This window comes from Ambystoma mexicanum, chromosome 1q, assembly GCF_040938575.1.
Source record: "Ambystoma mexicanum isolate Mex_15411 chromosome 1q, UKY_AmexF1_1, whole genome shotgun sequence".
Lineage (NCBI taxonomy): Eukaryota > Metazoa > Chordata > Amphibia > Caudata > Ambystomatidae > Ambystoma > Ambystoma mexicanum.
This window is the reverse complement of record NC_090922.1, coordinates 1,255,941,923-1,255,963,936: the sequence shown is the minus strand read 5'-3', so window position 1 is coordinate 1,255,963,936 and position 22,014 is coordinate 1,255,941,923. Positions and strand designations below refer to the sequence as shown.

Genomic DNA, 22,014 nt, shown 5'->3' with positions numbered 1-22,014 from the left:
CCAGTTCTAGCTCCCCTTCAACCCTGCCATTCTGCATTTCCTCTTCCTTCCTTCAGGTCTGCCTCTTATTTCTCTAGCCGTGCACCCATTTAGTCTGTGGGCTCTCTAAACCTCTCCCTTGGCTTCAAATTATTCTACCTACCAATTCTCTCCTTTTCCCCCTTTTGCTTTCTGTCTCTTGGTTTCTCTCCTTTTCCACTTGCCTCTCTTATTTTACTGTTCTATCTTCGTCTCTAATTTCCTTATTCTGTCATCTTTCAATCTTCTGCCCTCCATTAATTCTCTCCCCTTCATGCTGTATTCTTTCTTTTCCCATTCCAACACACCGACTTCAACCCTCTCCTCTTATTCCGTCTCTCCTCCTACCCTGTTCTGTCTCTCTCCTGCTCGGTCTTGCTCCTCCTCCTTTGGAACTCTCATTCCTATTATGTCGCTCATTCTGTCCCCTCTTTCCTGTTTCAGTACACCCTCTCATCTATGACAGTAGCACCATGCTGAAAGGCATAATGCAAAGGCAGTGCTTGTCACAACACAGTCAAAGGGCCTGTGTTGTGGCAAGCGCTATCTTTGAATTCTGCCTTTTAATCGGGCGATTCTTTCACGAAGTGAACACGCCGAGTTTACTTCTTGAAAGTAGCACCTTGCTGAAAGGCAGAATGCAAAGTCAGCACTTGCCACAAAACACCCAAAGTGGCTGTTTTGAGATTCGCACGGACTTTGCGCTCTGCCTTTCAAGCAGGTGCTTTTTTCATTAAGTGAGCGCCACGTGGACAAGTTCACGACTAGACTAGAAAGATGCATCTGACTGAAAAGCAGAGTGCAAAGTCAGCGCTTGCCACAACAAACCCACATTGGCTGTGCTGTGGTCAGAACGGACTTTGCTTTATGCCTTTCAGTAAGGTGCTCCTTTTATGAAGCAAGCACATCATGGAAGAGCCCACGCCGTGGTTACTTCTTTAAAGCCAAACCTTACTGAAAGGCAGCGCTTGCCACAACACAATCACTTAACAGTCGAAGCATTTCTATTAGACGTGTTGTGGCAAGCGCTGCTTTTGCATTCTGCCGGTGCTCCTTTCAAGAAAGCAGCTTGGACGAGTACGGCTGTGTTTACTTCTTGAAAGTAGCATCTTACTAAAAAGGCTGAATCCAAAGGCAGCACCGGCCTTTGCATTGCCACTCCACTGCCGATAAACACGGTTGGCTTTTACTTGTTCTTCAAGCTATGAAATTCACACCCCTTGCCCCCAGGCATGGTGCTGTGCACCACTGTTTGAATAACACTGCAAGGCATATGTCCAGAATATAAAGGACCGATCGACTGATGTAAATCAATGAAAACGGCCTGCACGAAGTCCAAAGAAACATGCTAGACTCATTATGTACACAGATAGGCAACCCAAACTGAAAAGAGAAATACCAGAATACCACAACTGCACGGACGAATAATCTTCCCTCAAATTAAGGGTCTTTTTATTTTGTATGTAGAAACAGAAAAAACATTGTGAGAGTTTTAAAACGATGAAAACACTGATTCGTCTGGTTGATTCAGGATTCAACAATGGAGACCTGGCATGCTGAAAGCTGCACATCATCGTTGAACAAAGGAAGTTGTACAGTTTGTGAAATAAAAATCATAATGCACGATAACTTTCCCTGCGCACAAACTCAAACTTCCCAAACAGTTAAATCGAAGGAAACAAATTGACTGGCACAGGACAAAAAATGTGGGGGGTGGCGGGCTGTGGGAGGAGTACGCTGCTTTGTCCCCCGCAGGGGGTCTGCAACCTGTGGTCCTCCAGAAGTTCTGGACTACAATATTCATGATTGGCCACCATTGACTATGCTGACTAGGGCCGAGAGCTATAGTCAAAAACATCCGGGGAGCCCAAGGGGCGCAGACCTTTGCCCTGCTGTTTTATCGGAATCTGGAGTCAGTGAACGACTAATGCGGATGCTGCTTTGGAACTTTGGGAAAACAGACATCTCTGCGTCAATTTCAAGAAAAATGAAATAAAGGTGGTGTTACTATCAAGGACGTTTGTGCAGAATATCTTTACATTTGACTAATATAGTCCACCCCAACCTCAAAGTATTTTTATCCACATTTGTGGCTCAAGCCCTTCAATATTCCAACTGGGAAGCATTCCAGGGTACATATTTATGTTTTAATATGAAGTAAGTATTCATTGTTAGCCTTTTTGCTTTAAACCTCTAAATGGCTTAGTCCTGCTCCCTCTCCTGCAAGCAACATCCTGGAAACCTGCCAGTCAAAGAAGATCTTTCTAAGAACAAATCTGCGTCCAGTGCACGAGTCTGGGTCTTCTTGAAATGTCTGCATTTCACTCCGAGAAACTGCTGAGATCACCTGAAGTCATGTTTGCATTACAGATCCTCTTTTCTTTTGGAAGCTTGGTTGCTCTCCTTGGAAACTTTGTTATCCTCATTGTTTTTCCTTTTCTCTGGTTTCACTTTATTTTTGTCATTTTCATTCTGTTTCTCCGTTTCTGCTCCTTTGCCAGGGTATACCTGGCCCTCCACAGTAACATCTGCACATCTTTCCTGTTTCACAAGGAAGTCCTTAATCTCCCATGCATAGCTTCCATCACGTAGCATAAAAATGGCTCGGTTGGAGGATACGACGAATCTAGGTTTGAACAAAGAATAAAAACATTAAAATGATACATTCGGAATATGAAAACGGTTTAGGATAGCACAAGAGTAAACTGCCGTTAGAAGGGAACAGAGAAACTTCGAAGTGTTTGGATAATGCATACACAGCCAACTGAGCTGAGACTAAAACAAAGTGGCACAAAGAAATATAGCAGGCACATTGTCTTCAACTATTTAATAAAATAGAACCTATACAAGACTCTATACAAATATGCAATCATTAACCTGGAAGGAGATGCGCCTGTGGACGTCAAACACTCCGAATGTAGACAAGCCAACTATAAGGCACAATGGATTGCACCACAAAATCTGATCGTGGCTTATGCAAAGGGACTTTTAATGTTGAGCAGCAGCAAATATATGAAAGCTAAATAGGTTTCGTACTAGGAACTTGTAGAATAGCAACAGTTCTCTGACCCTCCCGGGCCTTTGTTTTACCATTTTCCTTAGCTAATTTGAGCCCCAGCCCCTGGTTTTCACCTGGTCCGCTACCACATTCTTCCCTCCCACCTCCCTTAAACCCCCTGGCCCTCATTGGCGAACAGAGTTCTGTTCATAGAAAATATTTGCCCCGGCACCTCGACCTGCACACCACTTTCCAGCTGGGCTGTGCAGGTGAGCGACAAGGTTCTCTGACCATCCTGGGCCTTTGTTTTGCCATTTTGTTTAGCTAATTTGAGCCCCAGCCCCTGGTTTTCACCTGGTCCAATACCGCGTCATTCCCATCCACCTCCCGCTCCCCCGATTGGCCAGACCTCGACTCTTATTTCACCCTCCCAGGGCAGCCCTCTGCCCGTGCAGCCCCTGTGGCTAAGGATCCCAAGGCAAAGGGTGGCTACATATTGTGTCTGCAGGTGTCACCAGTGGCCAGCCATCAACCAGCAGCTACTAGCAAGGTTGGAGTGGCCTTGGTGGGGAGTAGAACAATTACTCTACCCTAGAAGCCCAGCCCCTTAGCAAACTTACCCACACCAGGACAATATTGTGATTTCTATCCTCTGCCTCCCTCTCTCCCACTATACAGGAATCTCTAATCTATTTGTGTTCTATCTTGTACTCAAACTGCATTGTGAAACGTAGGCCTCAACCGCACAACACAGTCAACTAGGTGCCATGCCACAACAGAGCAGCACGCTGGAACACCACTAGTCCCAATGAGACCCACCACAGTGATTCCCTACCCCTGCCATCACACAGCCCACCCCCTTCCAAAGCGCACCTTCAACGTTCATCACTTCCCCCTTCCTTCCCCCGCCCTCTCCACGCCTACTGTCCTCAACCTGTCCCCACCCATAGATCCCGCTCTGCGCAACTAAGAGCAGCAAGATGGTGATGGAACAGAACAGAGAATGCAGCGATACACCTAATATGGCCACCACACTCCAACCGTGCCAGCAACCAACCCCCAACACCTCCCGCTCACACTTTCGCCAATTAACTACACATCACCCCCCAACTCCCACTTCCCCAGCCTTCACGCAAGAGAAGCTCTAGCCAATATCACAACCACCAGAGAACCGCCCACTCTCTCCCACATGACGGCTCATAATGCAAGAAAAGAGCGAGACCACAGGCACCTCTAGCATCGCCCATCCTACGACACAGTTCGCAATCACTGCCATCGCAGTATAGGGGATGAAACCTCACCACCCTCGCCCAACCCAGTCCTAGCTCTTTTCCCCTCAGCCCCCTGTCTTCCGAATCCAACTGCTCCCTCATCTCCACACTCCACCTTCCCCCTTGTCACTTCCCCCCACACTGCAAGTCTCCACATCAGACCCTGCTGTTGCCCCCCTTACCTTACCCTACCCACCCTCTACCCACAAAGGCATCCCACCAAATATCTTGCACCCTCGTTAAACGCCAGGTCAGTTTCCAAAAATAAACAGCACATCTATGACCTCATCACGGAAGAAAACCCAGACATCCTATTTTTTTTTTTTTTTAAAGGTCTTTATTTTTTACACAACATTTAGTAAACACACAACAAACATCATAACATTCAAACTGCACTTTGTGTTGGGAGTGTTCTGCTTCCTCTACATCTGTCTTGCGCACAATCACAACTTTCCAGAGTTAGAGGTTTTGTTGCTCATTCGCAAATGGGTATCTGCAGCGTCTGGATCATTGTACTCTGGGACTGTTGCCCCTCTGTATACTTAGGCATTCTACTAACAGTGCTCCTCAGCTACCTTTGGGTCTAGATCTGCGTTTTCCATTGCACTGGAGTTGTCCATGTCATTCACTACTGTGGGTGTAAACAGTTCCTGTATCAATGCATTCCATGCCAGTACTTTATCAGTGCTTTCGTTTGCCCCCTATGTAGTGCCATAGTCCACAATGTGGTTTTTGCCCATGTCCATCTTTGCAAGTCTGACCACCATGCTTCTATGGTAGGGCCAGTGGCAGACTTCCACGCCATCGCTATGCGTCTCTTGCATTAGGTCTTCCATTTTAGCTAGGCGAGTTCTCTGCTTGCCCCCTCTCGGGAAGAGTCTGCCATCCAGGAATGGTGTGCCGCCAATGCCCTCTGCCTTAATGCCAGTAACACTGAGATTCTACTCATCAGCACACCCACTCCCTCCTTCCCTGCAGCTCTCTGGCTGGCCTCTCTTGGCCCTCCTCCCACTCCCACCTGCAAGGCTAAAAACCGTGGTGTCATCTTCGACTCTGCACTCTCCTTCTCCCCTCACATCTCTGACATCTCTAAGAAGTAACATTACCGGCTGCACCACCTTAGAGGTATTCTTCCTTTCCTCTCCTTCCCCCAGAAGCTCACTGTATCCAGAGCACTGGTCCTCTCTAAGCTGGACTACTGTAACAGCCTCTATCTAAATCTTCCTGCCTCCACTCTCCGCCCTCTGCAATTTATCCAGAACAGGACTGTGAGACTTGTCCTTGGCCTCAAGCCCAGGGATCGTACCTCTCCAGGACTGAAATCTCTGCACTGGCTCCCAGTGGCTGCGAGGATTAAGTTCAAAACCCTCTGCATTGTACACAAGGCCTTCTGGGGTCTGGGGCGCAATACCTTCAACTCTCTCTTCCTAAATATCTTCCTTCTCGAGCTCTTCGCTCATCTGCCTCCGCTTCTCCAAGCAACGAGTTGGTGGCAGATCACTCTCTTCGGCAGGGGCCTCTCTCTGCAACAGCCTTCCTGCCTCCCTGAAACTTGAGGAGAACCATCTCCGGTTCCGGAAACACCTCAAAACCTTCCTCTTTGCTTCCGCTTTCTCTCCTCCCCACCCTTGCTGAATTCCTGAATGAAATTGCACTGGTTACCTGGCCACCCTCTTCTGATCTCTGGCCCTGGCCCCGTCAATTGCCCACCTGCACTGCCTCCCTGGCAACCCCTGCACTTGGGGACCGTTTCACTGTATTCCTTCAGTCCCCCTACCAGCACTTATGTCTGCACTTCCTTGCACTTGCCACTAACTGGCTGTTTGTGTTTTTTAAAATCTTATTTATTCCACTTTCCCATGTACTGCACTTTCCCCTCTCCCTTCCCCTGTGCACTTTTCCTTTCCCCCCTTCCCATGCACTTGCGCGATCTGAATGACACCTGACCTAGTAGGATCGTTGTCTGTCCTCCCTTGTCTCCCCCCTTGCCTCATCACGCCTTAAAAAAAAAAACACTTGTGTATAGGCGCGTTATAAATGCCATATCATATCAGTCCCAATAGATAAGACTCCAGGGTCCATGAGTGCATGTGGATTCCGCCCTCCGCTGCTCTTGCTTTAAAGCCTACCTAGAATTGTGCGATTACTAGGCAGGCCCAGAACATATGGAGCATATCCGCTTTCTGTCGAGCCTCTCGGACAGTTGTGGGCCACTTTATTCCCCATCTGGGATATCCTGTTCTGGGTGAGGTATGCCCTATGTGTAACAGATGGTGTCCAGTCAAAGTTTCGAATACATTGTTTCGAAACAAATGGATCGGAAAATCGAATGCCTTTTTTTGAAATATATATATATATATATATTTTTTTGGCTTTCGTATAGGAAAAAAAATACAGGTTTTTGCCCAAAAAACGGGGGTTTTGGGGGAGGCCCCCCCCCCCAAAAAAAATAAAAAAAATAAGTGCATTCGAATTTTTTCTTCTTCGGTCCTTATTGCATTTCGAAACAATGTATTCGATCCTTTCACTATAAACCGTAACAGAGCTGTGTCTGCTGGAACCTGCCTTTCTGGAGACCTTCTTAATGTACCTCAAGGCTCTTGGCCATTCTGTGAATGTGTTTTGGAGCTCTGTTTCTGATTTTCCCCGTGCTGGCAGTTCCTGCGTGTTATGGTGCTTCAGGAGCAGGTCAAAAAGTCTGGACACTGTGTGTCTCCCTTCGGCCGCATCAAGCCATGTGTCAAGCGGCTCCACTGTTTCAGTGTCTTGCGGCATCTTTGGCCACCTCTTTTCTATTGTCCTTACCATGCCATTATAGAGCATGAATTGGCCTTTGTGTACGCCATACTCCTCTACCAAGATCTGCAATTCCAGCCATTGTCCCTCTTTCCACAAATCGCCGATCTGTGCTATCCCTTTGGCTTCCCAATGGCCACGATACTGGGTGAGGGCTCCAGCTCGAGTGTTTGCGAGTCCTGCCAGCGGGATCTGTGCCGAGTAGGGGTCTGGGGTTCCTTGGATCTTCCACACTTCCTTACAGAGGGTCAGACCCAAATAAGCCATTGTAGGGAGCGTTCGGGTAGTGGTTTTTCTATCCAAATTATCCCTCAGGTAACAATTCTGTAGTGCAGGCTGCAGTAGCAGTGTATCTATAGTTGCGTCACCCCCCCAGCCAATTTATCACAAACTGTAGCTGCCATGCCAGGTGATGACACTCAAGGTCTGGCAACTTGATCCCTCCAGACTCATAAGCTTTTTGTAATGTGTGCAGTGCTAGTCTATTTCTTTCCCCTCCCCACAGGAATTCCTGTGCCACAGTGTTCAGTTGTTTAAAGAATATCCCGGGGACATTGTGGGGTATGTTTGTGAAGTAATACAGAAGGCTAGGCAGTACCGTCATCTACAACAGGGCTGATCTACCTATCATCCCTAATGGCAATGTCTTCCAGAATGCTATTGACCTTACTATTTTCTCGCGCGCCATCTCTGTGTTGGCCGTATGTGTTTCTGTGGTGTCAAGATCTACATCTATCCCTAGATAGCAGAAGGTACGAGGCACCCATTGCAGGTCTAAGTCTGGGAGTTGGTGTGTGCCCGTTTGCCTGAGCCGAGTTGGGGGGGTATAGAGAGGACTTTTCTCTGTTGATCGATATACCAGACAACATAGGAGCATTTGCTATCACCTCTAGCAGACATGGCAGATTGTTTCGTGGGTCAGCGACATACAGGAGGAGCATGTCGTCTACGCAGAGCGAGACTAAGTGGATGACATTATTTATCTTGATACCCGTCTCACTGTATTCTGCTCTCAAGAAGACCGCCAGGGGTTCTATGGCCAATATATATATATAGCATTGGTGACAGCAGGCAGCCCTGTTTCGTGCCTCTGTATATCCTCCACACCTCGGAAATGTCTCTGTCTTTACTCTCGCTCTGGGGTCCTTATACAACAACTGTATCCACTTGAGGAAGCCCTTCCCTATCCCAAAGTGTCCAAGGACCTGCTATAGCGAGGTCCAGTTGACAGAGTCGAAGGCTTTAATTGCATCTAAAGACACCACCATGCACTCGTCTTGTCTTGAGTTTGCCCGGTCTATAACAAAAGCTCAGTAAAACAATAGCCAAGTTTGTAAAATGTACACATGCACCCTGGTAACTCATGCCATAAGTATCCTTTTAATTTTTCTCCCACGCAACCAGCCGACTATCCGTGATCCCCCAAGATTTTAAGACCAGGGCATCTCTGTAGGACAATGAAGTAAATTTCAAAAGGTCAAACGCATCAAATGTAATAACATTGAAATTATTTGTACAGTGTGTGTCTTAAAAGAGCAAAGTGTTTAGCCTGCATAGGAACCCCTAGTAAGATCTGTTTCATATGCTACCGTGTGATGTACATGCTCAAATCTGACACATTCACCCATCCACAAAACACAAACTTGAAATGACAAAGCTTAAGCATCAACTACTTCTCCTCAACATCTAGGCCATCACATCGCCCCCGTCACCTGACTGGCTAGACGCCGTCCGCCCCTCTCATCTCTGCCACCCTGTACAGCTGCTATCCCTTCTCTGTATCCTACCCCCGGTGTATATCTGTACTGTTGCATTCCTCTGTAAAGCACTCTGTTGTGTGTACCTCTATAAAGTGCTCTGTTGCTTCTTAATGCTCTGTCTGTGCTCAATAAATACAATAGGCCAACACCAACACTACCACCACCACCTACCTTTGAATGTCATAGTTGGCATTGAAGAGACTTCCCTGCCAAAGGCTAGTAATCTCTTCAGACTCCTTCTCTGTGGGATTTCCTGACACAGTCACAAAGACCATCAAAGTCTTTCCCTTTTTTGTCAGTTGGAGGACACTCTCTGGGTTTTTGGGATCCAACTTCGAGAAATCAACCGGTGCAGGGGGACGCTTGTGCTCGGGCAGGTCTCCCTCTTCAATGTCATCATCTTTCTGAAACAGACCAAAAATAAAAAACATATTGAGGATTGTAAACATGGCAAAGCTTTGCGGAAACCAGTTCTTTAACCTCTATGTGTAAACATGCAACTACTTCAGTGGCAAAAGACATCAATGCTGGATAAGTTGTTCATAACTACCTCCATCGTGTTTTGCTTTTGTATATGGTTGTTACATAACCAATATTAAAACAAATTGTTTAAATGTACGTTCATCATTTCTTTTAATAATGTTAAATCAAATGTAGGAACACTTGTGCTCACAAAAGATGATGCATTTGGGGATTTGGATGGTGGAAAACCATACACTCCTGAAGCCTGAATTAAACAAGACAAACATCTTGAATACAGACAACCCACCTCTAAGCACCTGCTTTTTTAACTGACCCTCAGAATTCATCCTTTTCCCCGGTACCCATGACCTAGGTAAAGATCTTAGGAAGTGTTACTGATTCAGATTCATCTCTGGGGAGATTGATCACAGCAGTGGCTAGACACGGTTTTGGGCATCTTAAAAGAAGGTGTCCTTCTGCTACAGAAATACACAGCCATTATGATGAATATTCTATCTGTAGGGACTTTCTGAATACACTCCACCTGGTTTCCCCATAATCACTATTTTCAAAGCTCTGAATATTTCAAAATGCAGCAGCTTTGGTCCCATTTATATTGGAACACACAAACCAGCTTTAAATCAGCATTAGCATCTACAACGGCTCCCACTCAAGAAGAAAATAAAACATTAACAGTGCTGTGCATTACTTTCAAAACTATTCATGTAACTGGGCTTGGATTCCTCCAATCCAAAACAACACGCCACCTTACAATCATAGAGTTGAGATCAGCCACACACCTAGCTCAAGAGCTTCCCCTCTTCTCTAAAAAGGCTTTATTTATTTAATTGTTTTGATATAAAACACTTAATACCAGAGTTCAGTTTCTAAGTTTAAGTTCTCCACTGAACTTAAAGAACTCCGCTCCCAGAAAAGAAAAGCATTGAACAGCTGGCAGAAATCCCCTTCGCCTGCCACCCTATCTTCCTAAAAAAAAAAAAATCCCCTCCGAATACAAAAAAGCTATAATCACAGCCAAGTCAGCCTCCTATAATGAAACACTCACGAATGCAAGCTCCGAATCCATAGAACTCTTCGCCATCTTTAAAGAACTCACCACACCAGCCACCAAATCACAAGATATTGTTAAAGACCAAACTTGGTGCAACTCCATTCAATCTGCACTCTTGAATAAAATGTAACTCTAACAAGCCAAAATCAAGGAGCACCACAAAAACCTATCGCAGCACCTCAAATCTACCACCACTACCAACCACCTACCCACCACCAACTCAGAGCCCCCTTCTTCCAAAACTCCAAAAACCCCTTTCAAATTCAGGGAAGTTACAGAACATGAAGTCATTGAGATAATGAACAAAATCAAACCAACTAACTGCAAAGGAGATCCATACCCTGCCCAGCCAGTCTGTTTAAAGACTGCACTGAAACACTCGCCCCCTTCCTCAAAACCTTCATTAATGCCTCATTCAACGCCAAAACAGTTCCAGACAGCCTCAAAGAAGCTTGGGTACACCCTCTTCTAAAAAAACCTTCTCTTGACCCAGAAATGGCTAATAACTATAGGGCCATTACCACGGTGCCTTTCCTGCTCAAGATCCTGGATAAAGTTGCCTACACACAAATCCAGGAATATCTTGAAACTAACCACATCCTAGGCAAAAGACAGTCAGGGTTACGACCAGGTCACAGAACAGAGTCAGCCCTACTCGGTCTAAAAATACAACTTGGAGACATCATGGACAAAGGCAAACAGGCACTCCTCCTATTGGATCTGTCCGCTGCCTTTGACCTTGTTAACCATGATATCCTAGGCCTACACCTAAAAAATGAAGCACACTTCTCCCCCGAAGCCATCGCCTGGGTGGCCTCGTTTCTAAACGGAATACTCATGAAGGTCTTTTCAGACACGGCCTCAGCAACCCCAACTATCATCCACTGCGGCGTTCCCCAGGGCTCATGCACCGCACCTACACTTTACAATATATTTACCCTTCCACTCTTCAATGATCTCGACTCTCGCAACATAGCGTACACCAACTACGCGGACGATACGCAGGTATTACTCCCGCTAACTGGTACTTATGAAGAAGACATGGCAGCCCTACCAAAATCTACACAGCCATCCAAACATGGATGACTGCCAACGGCCTCTGCTTAAACAGGGACAAAACCGAAATCCTCATAATAGGGACCAGCAAAACTCTCAACAAACTCCCCCCACAATATAAATCATTCAACATCGATAACTCCACCATCACAGTCTCCAAGACTGTCAAAACCTTAGGTGTTCACCTAGATGCCTCACTATCCATGTCCCGCCAGGTCAACGCCATAGCATCCTCCTCAGCGCTCACCACCAAGGTGATCAACGCAGTCAAGCCTTTTCTCTCCACCAAAAACTGCCTATCCATCGCCAGAGCCACAATAGGTACCAAGCTGGACTATTGCAATGCTCTCTTTCTAGCCACCTCCGTCAACAACATAAAAAACTCCAAATTATGCACAACAAAACACGCTCAGGGCAGCACTGACCATCCCCAAAAGGGAACATCTCCCAAGCAAGGAAAGAGGCCCACTGGCTACCAGTTAAGAAGTGCATACTCTTTAAAGCCATGGCCATCGAACACAGCTGCCTCACATGAGATGCTCCACTATATCTCGCAGAAAGAATTACCCTCAATGCCACCAACAGACCCACGAGAGCCCACCATGCCAACCAGATCTATGTCCCCACGTTCAAAAGATCCAGAGCCGGAGGATCTAACTTCCAACACCTCGCTCCCAAGTATTGGAATGCCCTACCAACTTCACTAAGGAATGAAAAATCATACACCATCTTTCGCAAAAACCTAAAAACCCTCCTTTTCCGCTAATGCTTAAATACGCATAGTTATGCCTGCACTGTTACCTCAGCAAAGCTTAACTCCTTTACCCTCGCAGTCTCATACAAGTTAATACCTACTATTGCAACCGACTGCTACTATATACCCATGTTTAAATATGAACAGTTATGCTTGCACTGTAACCTCAGCAAAGCCTAACTCTTTGACCCTCCCGGTCCCGTACCACCTATCAATGTACTTTTGTATCTGACTGTTACTCTACACCTATGTTTAAGCGTGAGCCTACTGTAACTGCGCACAACGCCTCAGGGCAGTTCTGCACGCTTTATAAATTCAAATAAATAAGCGCGCAACCGGGATGTCGAACCTCGGTTACTCTGCGTGGTCTGACTTCCAAGCACAGCATATTGACCGTGCTATCCTACGGCTCTTGGATTGCTTTTCTTTCTATACCTTGGCATGACAAGTACAGGAGTTCCAGCTTCATGCTGTCCAGGACATTAAGTAATTCCCAATTTTAAAAAAGCCATCAAAACTTGGCTTTTACCATACTCTCTCTCATTCCCGGAATTATATTGTAAAATGCATTAACTGAATAAACAGCTCTCAAGGTCTACAAAAGTTCACAATTTTCTGCAATTGAATGCTCTATACTGTTTGCGGAACATACGCTCTTGGCAGAGTTGCCAGTTTCTTTATAAACCCCATATTTGTATTCCACTCCCATTAGAGGATGCCATCACCTACTGCAATCGCTCCCTCCTTCCTTGTAGCAGGACCAGCGATGTTGAAATTATCACTGTACAGTGGTTGCACTTCTGCCCTCGACTTTACAATATTCCTATCAGGAGCAGTTAGAGAAGCGTACTGGGGTTCTGCACATCATTTTTTTTGTAAAGGGTGGGTGCCTTTAATGTCACACTGTGAATTTGCTAGAAACGGCTAGAACATTTTACATTTTCTCTCTAAAATATGTTCGCTCTACCTTAACTGCATTGGAAACTACTTAGGACTTGTTAAAGATGTTGCACAACCATTTTCCCCAGGTCATCTGTAATAGAAAGTGTATTTTTTATGTTATTTTTTAATTACATGTATACAAGAACTGTCTGCTAATCAATGTCTAACAAATGTGCCTGCATTTGCCATGATGAAATGAAAGCTAGATTCAGCTCTCCCAAAAGCAGACAAAACATTATCAACTAACAATACTTCTGATTACTAGCCATGCGATGCAGCAGGACAGGGTTGTGTAGATTACAGTAAAATACAGGTGTGGGGGGAAATAATGCCCAGTTCCATGGCTTCAGGAACACCACACAGATGAGACCACGTCACTATCAGTTATTATGCATCAACATATCAACAGATACTTCGTTCGCTGAATTGTCAACATCCAGACGCAGAATCACACAAGGTTTACAGCCTAGAAAAGGTACACTACCACTCAGGCTAATTCAAATGCAATATGAATCAGGAAGAGTTATACTCAGGCTTCTAAAGACCTCAGCTATTACGTCTCCTACTAATAAACCTCCACTCTTCACAACGGCATCACTTCAGTTTGAAAACAGTTCACAGCCATACATCAGTTGGTATACAACAGACCCTCCAAGAACACAGATTTCCGGATCTACTTACACCCATCTTCTCCATGCTCTTTTTCCCTCACAGACTAAGATCTGCAAATCCTGGACAGGGGACCAATCGTCCAACTTCCAGACAAGCCTCAGCAATGGATTGGAATCAATGTCTGCTTAAATATAATTGTATCTGCAATTCCAAGATGGCCGCCACATGGTGAGGACGTGCTTGCAGCCGTTCTGTCAGCACTTTACCTCGTTCTTCATGCCATTTTTGAATTGATGGCCGGGAGTGCACACCATCATCCGGCTGAAGTCCTCTAGAAGATCTAAGGCAGCCCGTGTATGTTCGAGCTGGCGCATTGACGCCTGAACCAGGTCGGCTTGACGGTAGGATGTGGCAACCGGTGTGCCAGATACAGGCCGTGTCTCGTTTACTCCGGTGTTCCCAGAGTTTGATGCTGGCTCCCTTTGGGGTGGCCATATGCTGGTGGAGGTCTCCCTCGTGTTGTTCGTGCCGTCGGGAGGCCCGCGGGATGTCCGGTGGCAGCACTGTAGTGTGCCGAGTCCTCATACCAGCAGCAGAGCAGTAAGATTCTCGTGGTCGGATGCCTCAGACTGGAGCAGGTAGCAATAGCCAGAAAGCAACACAGTCTCCCAGAGGTGAATGAAGTGGATGGAAAGTGGCACGGGTGATATAGGGGAAACGCACAGAAGTGTTAGCAAGTGGAGGGTAGTGTGAATCAGAGTGGTACTTTGCCAAAAGCGTGCAGTAAGGTTTCCAGCACCGGCATAAACCAGGGACATTAGCTGCAACCTTGAATAGAGAGTGGAAGATTGTGGTTGCATTACCTGGTGTCAGGGTGGAGGCCCGGAGCGCTTCAGGCCTGCATTCCTTCTTCAGGAGTTAGCTTTAACTTCCCCACAAAGTACTTGTCATGCCAAGAGGCAGGAAAAAAAACAGACCATGATTGGACAAACGCAATCTGACCAAAAACTGTCCTATCCATTGGAAAAACTCTGGGCAAGGGCCTCCGATACTGTAACGCTCACCTGATTCCCGCAGAGGCGCCGGTCTTGACTGGGTGAATGCCGTATCTTCAAAGGTGATGTGTAACACACGGTTGGCTTTGGGCTGGACCTCTGTGCACTGTATGTCTGACTCGAAGAGTAAGATGTCTGCAGATAGAAAATATGGGATTAATGAACTGGGGTTATTGGGTGCCTCTCTCCTCTTCCCTTTCTCTTCTCCTGTAGAACCCCAAAGGTTAACGCCCTCACCTTAGGTAAGTGAACGCCGAGCTCTCCATCTGCCTCGGGGCAGGGTGCCGTAACCAGTTCCTTCACTGGATAAGGGTGCAGGCCTCTTGACCTCAGAGGACTGCTGTCCGTCGTTAACTGCACGAACGGTAAGTTCTGGGCGCTTCAAATGTCTTAAAAGTCTTTTGTAATGATATCTCTTGTTTTGCAGAGTTCCGGCGATGGCGGATGGCGGGCTGATGAGAGTTGAGGATCGAACCCGCGTGAGGAATAGAAGCGCCTGGAAGCACGTAGGTAAGCGCTTGTAGCCTGCTTCACGATGCGCACTAACTGTCCCTTTTATCTTGCAGGTACAAGTTCGGAGCTTTAGAGAAGCTGAAGGGTGCTGGAATACCCACTGGATTAGGCGTGGGAAGGAGTGATGGCACGTGAGTAATAAAGTTGCCCAATATCTTTAAACGCACCTTCTTTTGTCTTTCAGATGCGGGATGCAGCGCCGAAGGCCTCCGGAGCGTGCGAAGAGCTGGTAAGCTTTTGTCTTTCAGATGCCGGAATGCAGTGCGAAGACCTCCGGAACATGCGAAGAGTAGGTAAGCCTTTGTCTTTCAGATGCCGGAATGCAGCGCGAGGCGTTGGTGACAGCCGATGGACCAGGTAAGAGATGCGCTGCCACTGAAGACCGTAGTGCTAACCTGTTCTTTCTTTGTCTTTACAGGTGCTGCTGAAGACTGGATTCCAGGATGGTAAGCCTTTGTTTCCTTAGGCCCAGGATCAGAAGCAGAAGACACGATGAGCGTTCTGCTGCAGAGAATGCAGAATAACGCAAAGCAAGATTCATCCATCGGGTGTGGTTTAAATAGCCTCCTGTAGTGCTTAGATGTCTCCTTCCACAGCCACGCCTAAGTAAGAAAAGAGTTCCTGCTTTCCAGAAGAGTTCCAGTGTTCTGAACCTAGGGAGTGGCTCCTGCCCCACCCAACAGGAAAAGTAGTCCCAAACAGAAGAGGATCAGGGGCTCAACTGGCAGGTAAGTAAGCAGCATGGTCTGCTGCAGGTAAGTCCACCCAAGCATTATGAGCCCGGCGCTTCCAGCGCTGGGACTGGGCATCTTTATGAGCCTGGTGCCACTGGCGCCAGGACAGGGTCCAAAAGGTCCCAATTGGGACTGGCTGGCACTCGGAACCGGGGTTATGGGTCTGCTTCCAAGGGAGTCGGGCAAGTCCTGATCTTTTGGAAGCAGAGATCATGACAGATACATCCACGTCCTTGGCTCTGTCTGTGTTGCAACATCCATTGGCACTGCATATAAGAGATGCTGAAATGGCTGCTTCCAAAGAAGATTTTACCAATAGTTTTTAAGATTTTTCAAGACAAATATTGCACCGTCTTTTCAATTGCAGTTTACCACATTTGCCTTGGAAATTAGGTATTCACTTACAGATTTTAGCAAAGAAATGTCCTTGCTGGGTGAGCGTGTCACCACGAATAAGAGCGCAATCCAAGAACTTGTGGATGACAGCAGACTAGTGGATGTTACCATGGAAGAACTATCAAGGATGACACACAACTTAAAATTTAATATGGAGATTTAGAGAATCGATCCAGGCACTTTAACATCGGAAATTAAAACTCTTCCAGAAACGGTCACGGATCCAGACTTAAGAACAGCTGATTTAGATCAGGTCCATAGAGCGGGACCGAAGAGGACAGAACCGGGAGCTCACCCTCACGATGTGCATTATACCCGCAAAAGGAGCAGATATTAAGAGCAACCAGAACTGCTGCACCGATTAAGTATATCAATGCAGGAATGTAGCTTTATCAATACCTTTCACTAGTGACTCTGCAAAAACAGAGAGACATGCAGGTAGTAGTCAAAACTCTTCAAACATGATGCATCTTTTATAGAAGGTCCTTTCCGTTTGGGCTGTTTTTTTCTTTGGAGGGCAAACAAAATAGTTACCTCAAGAGAGTTGGGTATGACATTGCTTCAAATAGGAGGAGGAGGAAACCACAGTGCCAACTGAAGGGGATGAGGCCTAGTCGATCACCTCACCAAACAGTCTAAACAGTCCAAGTCATGGGTATGTTCCTTTCCGGAGCGCTGCAGATTGAAGCACAAGGATTCGAAAAGAGAAGAGTGGCGGACCTGCCTTAGAGGTCCAACTTCGCAAACATCTATATAATGGACATTTCAAGGTCATAGCTTTGGACACAGTACAAATATGCTGAAGGCACAATTCAACACACCTGAGAGAGCGTCACATCTTGGAACACATCTGTTCAGGTTACAGATGGGTGTGCGAGGATACCCGCACCACTTTGCCCTGGATTAGTCGGTGTTTAACAGCCAGTGGTTAGTTCCCCGGGATACAGTAGGTACTGTGATTCACTCCAGGAGACTTTTTGTGGAGGGGGACCCACTGTGCATGGATTGCTTCAAAATGTCTTAGTGGAAATGTAAGCAGATTTAGCAGCCATGAGGAAACGTGGATGCATAGTATGTAATTCAAGTGTCTAGCGATGAATATTAGAGGGGCTCAATATGCCACTAAAACACAGGAAATTAGAAGCCCCGTTGAGACGTTACCAACCAGATTTGATAGAAGATTTTTCTTTTCTCCTTTGGCAGATGTATTGTTGCATATAGAATACATATGAAACTGTTGGCAGAAGACATGCCTTGAGATGTGTTTTTGAGTTTTACTACAGTGCAAGTAAAATCTATAATTTTGTACAAAAATGTACTATATTCAGTTATATTGGTGTGCAGGGGACGGGAGTGTCTCAAGTGGTAGACACTTTTTTCGTATCTTATAACTCCTACAGTAGTCAGGTTATACAAAGCTAACAATCACCCTATGTTGAAAGGAATCAAAAATCAATTAGTTAGGTGGGACCCCTTAACTATCACGTGGGTGGGTAGAATGAAATCTGCAAAAATGGTTACACTACCCAAAGCTTTACATATGTTTCAAGCATTACCAGTTTGGGTTCTTCACAAGTTCTTCAAGACATTACATAGGGCAATCTCTGCATTCATATGGAACAAAACTCTGCAACTGGCCTTACCCACACCAATAATTCCTACAGAAAAAGGGAGGGGACGGGGGGGTTGGGTCTTCCAGATTAGCTGTACTATCAAGCGGCTCAAATATGGGTTAAGGATTGGTTTATGGAGGACTACGGGAAAAGGTGGGTACAGATGGAGAAGGCATTGGGTGGCCCTCTCCAAACAAGGCCGGCCCCCTAATATGCATGCAAGCATAATTACGAATCTGAAATTTGGGATAGATCTGTGAAGAAATACCATTTGATGACATATCCCTCCCCTTTCACCTCTTTATTTTATAATCCTCAATTCACTCCAGGCTTAGAACCAAATGCATTCACTGACTGGAAACAGGCAGGTTGTAGGAGAGTGACATATCAGGGGAACGACCCGAAATCTTTTATTAAATGCAAACAGGAATTTCGCTCTTCGCGACACAATCAGATTCAATATTTTGAAGTTAGATATCGGATCCTTGCCCCACCATTCCGGAAAGCGGCATTAACAGAGTTCACATCATTTGAAAAGTGTGTGTGAGACCTCGAACACAGGGAATAAAGCTCTTCTTTCGAATGTTCACAAAATAATGGCTGACGTCACTCCCAAGACACTCTTAGGCTTTACACATAGTTGGCAGCTCACACTAGGGGATACAGTGCCGGGGGAAGAATGGCATACATTGTGGATGGTAATACCTAAATTGGCTAGATCGATCCAGATCAAGGAGTTCTGGTACAAAATAATGGCTCAATGGCACATCTCTTATTCGGAAAATTAAACCTACTGCTTCTGATGAATGTTGGAGAGGGTGTGGGATTAACAGGATTGGATACACATCTGGTGGAATTACCCATGGTCTGTAAGCTATTGGAAAGAGGTAAACAAATGCATGGTTCAAATGTTTGCTGTACAAGAATCCAGGTCTATCATGTTGGCTGGTGGTGCTCGTAGATAATTTTCGGCATAGTCCTAAACAAATGTAACTCATGGTTTTCCAAAGTGGTAAACTTTTTAGCTTTGGAATGGATTACGTATTCTATACAATGGGATAGCACCAACTTTGCCAAGGACTGAAATGTTGAACTTTTTGCAAAAAGAACACAAAGTTGTTTATTGCCCCCAGAGCTTGCGTATATCGGGAATTTCCCAAACGTTTAAAAAGGTTGGAAACTGGCTCTGGTAATATCAAAGTTATGCTTCGTTGTAGAGATTTGTTCTATGCACAGCTGGAAAGGGGACGTGGGGGAGGAGAATGTATCATTGTTATTAATGCAAAATGTTGATAAAAACAAGTTAAAAAATATACAATTTTATCAGTGGCTGCTCGGCAAAGCCACCATAAAACGTATATGTTTTTAATTGTAGACAATTGATCAATCAGACTTTTTTTCTTTACGGCTATATAATCTGAACCCGAGCACACTACCCATTACTTCACCTCCAATGAGACATTATTCAGTCAAGCTTTATATATTGTAGCTCTTTATCTCACAAAACGCACCCGAAGGATGGCTCCGTCCGAAAAGAGGGGTGTAGCTTTGTGGTTCTGCAGACCATTAACAGCGTCATGCAAGAGTGAGGGATGGGGTGTTAGAGATGGCCGGGAAGGGGTTTTAGAGAAGCATGAGAACGGTGGTGGGTGTCAATAGAGCACAAAGTAACAGATTATCTGCGGATATAAAAATGCTGTTTTAGCAGAGCATCATGTGATGCGAGAATGAGGGAGTTGACTCATAAGTGAAATCAGCCTGGGATTTGCAGAAATAATACTGTTGACTATCAACGTGGTGAAATGATACACATGCCTTAGGGGAGCAGGTTCTAATCAGCAACACTTTTGCGTGGTGAGCACAGTTAAATAACTGATTAACGTAGCAGAACAACCCGTGTGAAGAAATTGCACGCAAATGAACCTTGTACCAAGGAACAGCGAGAAGTTGGGGTGGCCACGCGCGTTACGGATGACAGGAGCCTTTCTCTATATGGCTTTCGGAGCAGGCAAGTATGGGGTGTGGCGTGATAGGCTCTACCTTTGCCAGTAGACCGCTAACAGATCCTCCAGTTCATTCTGCAACATTTCACCCTCCCACCGTTACCTCCCACTCCTCCAGCAGCCTCGCCATGTCCGCATCGTTGTAGTCCCGGATGTCTTTTTTCTTGCCCGATTTGCGTTCGGCCCCGAAGCCAGGGAGCAGCAACAAACCAGACAAACAGAGGAGCAAAGGCAGACAGATGCGAGCGGACATCTTTACACGCTTGTAGGATCGCAGCAGTTTCAGTTCCCATTAGAGAAACGGACCATACCAACGTCCTTCCTATTCTTCTTCACGTGACTTTCGGCACGTTGTGTTTCTGCCATGCACGTAACGTCATCTTGTCCCTCATGATTTTCGTGAGCTAGGACTTGGAAAGCTCCGATTGCCAGGCTGCAAGCAGACGGGATCTGCGTGCTCTTGGGTGGCTGAGATTTAAATGGGCTTATTCTTCGGGATACCAGGAATGTTCATGAAAGACACTAGAACATCATTTTCATCTATTCAACGTGAATAGATGGCTAAGAAAGGGAACAGTCCATGGGACAGTGGATGGTGTTGTTTAACTGATGGGTGAGGGAGGGGATGGATGGTATTGTGTAACTGCTTGGGGGGCACACAACAGGCTAATTTAATTTGATGAGAGTGTGTTTGGGTTAAATAGGTGGCAGGATGGGCAGGGTGATTTTAGAAGGCGTTGGCTGCAGCCATCTGCCTCTGCGTGTGTTTTGGCTAGGCACATGGGCATCTTGGTGTGGGCCTGCAAGGGGGTTGGGGTATCTTGCTATGTAAAGGGAGGGTGGGATATCACGGTATAGGTCTAGAGGGAGCGATGGGGGCATCTTGGTGGGGTCTGGAATGGAAAGATGGTGTCATCTGGGTTTTGGTCTGGAGGGTGGCATGGGGCATCTGCCTAGCTGAGGGTGGGATTGGTCATGGAGGTGTGGGTTCGGAAGGGTGGTGTGGTGGCCTTCAACGACTACAGGACACTTGCGTGATAGGAAGAGGTGTTTATTTAGCACCTGATAACAACAAGGATAATGGGGTATTTGAGTCCAGGAGTGGGGATGAGGCAGTACTCACAGTTCAGTTCCTTTGCAGAAAGCAGTTGTCATCACTGCATGGTGCATGTGCTGGGGCATTGATGCCCCCTGCTAGTGGAGCTACCACGAGGCTGCCCTCAGCCATGGCATTACGCTCCAACTATCAAGTATCTGCAGCTGTGGCAGACTTCACAGGAGGGCTGATTTCCATAATTAAGGAGGAACGCTGAGGCCCGACTGAATCTCCTGCCTCGCTCCGACTATGGCGCCAATCCGTGTCTCCTCGCGCTTCCCGCGCTGTCAACGAGATCTCACGTGACGAGTCCCCACAGGTGGGATGGGGCATCTTGGTGTGGGTGGGATGAGGCACCTGTGTGCCTCTGGAGGGTGGGATGGGGCATCTATGGGTCTGGAGGGTAGGGTGGGATGGGGAATCTTAGGTCTGGAATGGAGGGATGGGGCATCTTGGGGTCTGGAATGTACAGATTGGGCACCTTGGTTTAGGTCTGTAGGGATGGATAGGGGCACATTGGTGTGGATCTGGTGTGAGGGATGGGGCACATTAGTGTGGGTCTGGAGGGATGGACGGGAGCATTTTGGTCTAGGTCTAAAGGATGGCATGGGGTATCTTGGTGTGTGGAGAGGGATGGGGCACATTGCTGTGTGTCTGAAGGGAGGGATGGGGCACAGTGTTGGTCTGGAGGGAGGGATGGGGAACTGGTTTGAAGAGAAGGATGGGGCACATTTGTCTGGAGAGAGGGATGGCGCAATTTGGTCTGGAGGTGGGGGCATCTTGGTGTGGGTCTTGCGGGAGGGATGGGGCACTGGTATGGGTCTGGAGGGAAGGAAGGGGCACATTGGTGTAGGTCTGGAGGG

At 46.5% G+C, this 22,014-nt stretch overlaps 1 protein-coding gene across 1 annotated transcript; it reads right to left on the bottom strand.

The window, feature by feature from the left end:
* Window positions 1-1,437: 1,437 nt before the first annotated feature.
* Window positions 1,438-20,507, bottom strand: MESD (mesoderm development LRP chaperone). The gene is made up of 3 exons (XM_069642071.1): window positions 20,159-20,507; window positions 9,015-9,247; window positions 1,438-2,644 (listed from the first exon to the last, which is right to left on the bottom strand). Exons 1-3 carry the CDS (start codon window positions 20,306-20,308, stop codon window positions 2,383-2,385), a joined length of 645 nt encoding a protein of 214 aa, XP_069498172.1. The 5' UTR covers window positions 20,309-20,507; the 3' UTR covers window positions 1,438-2,382.
* Window positions 20,508-22,014: the final 1,507 nt, after the last annotated feature.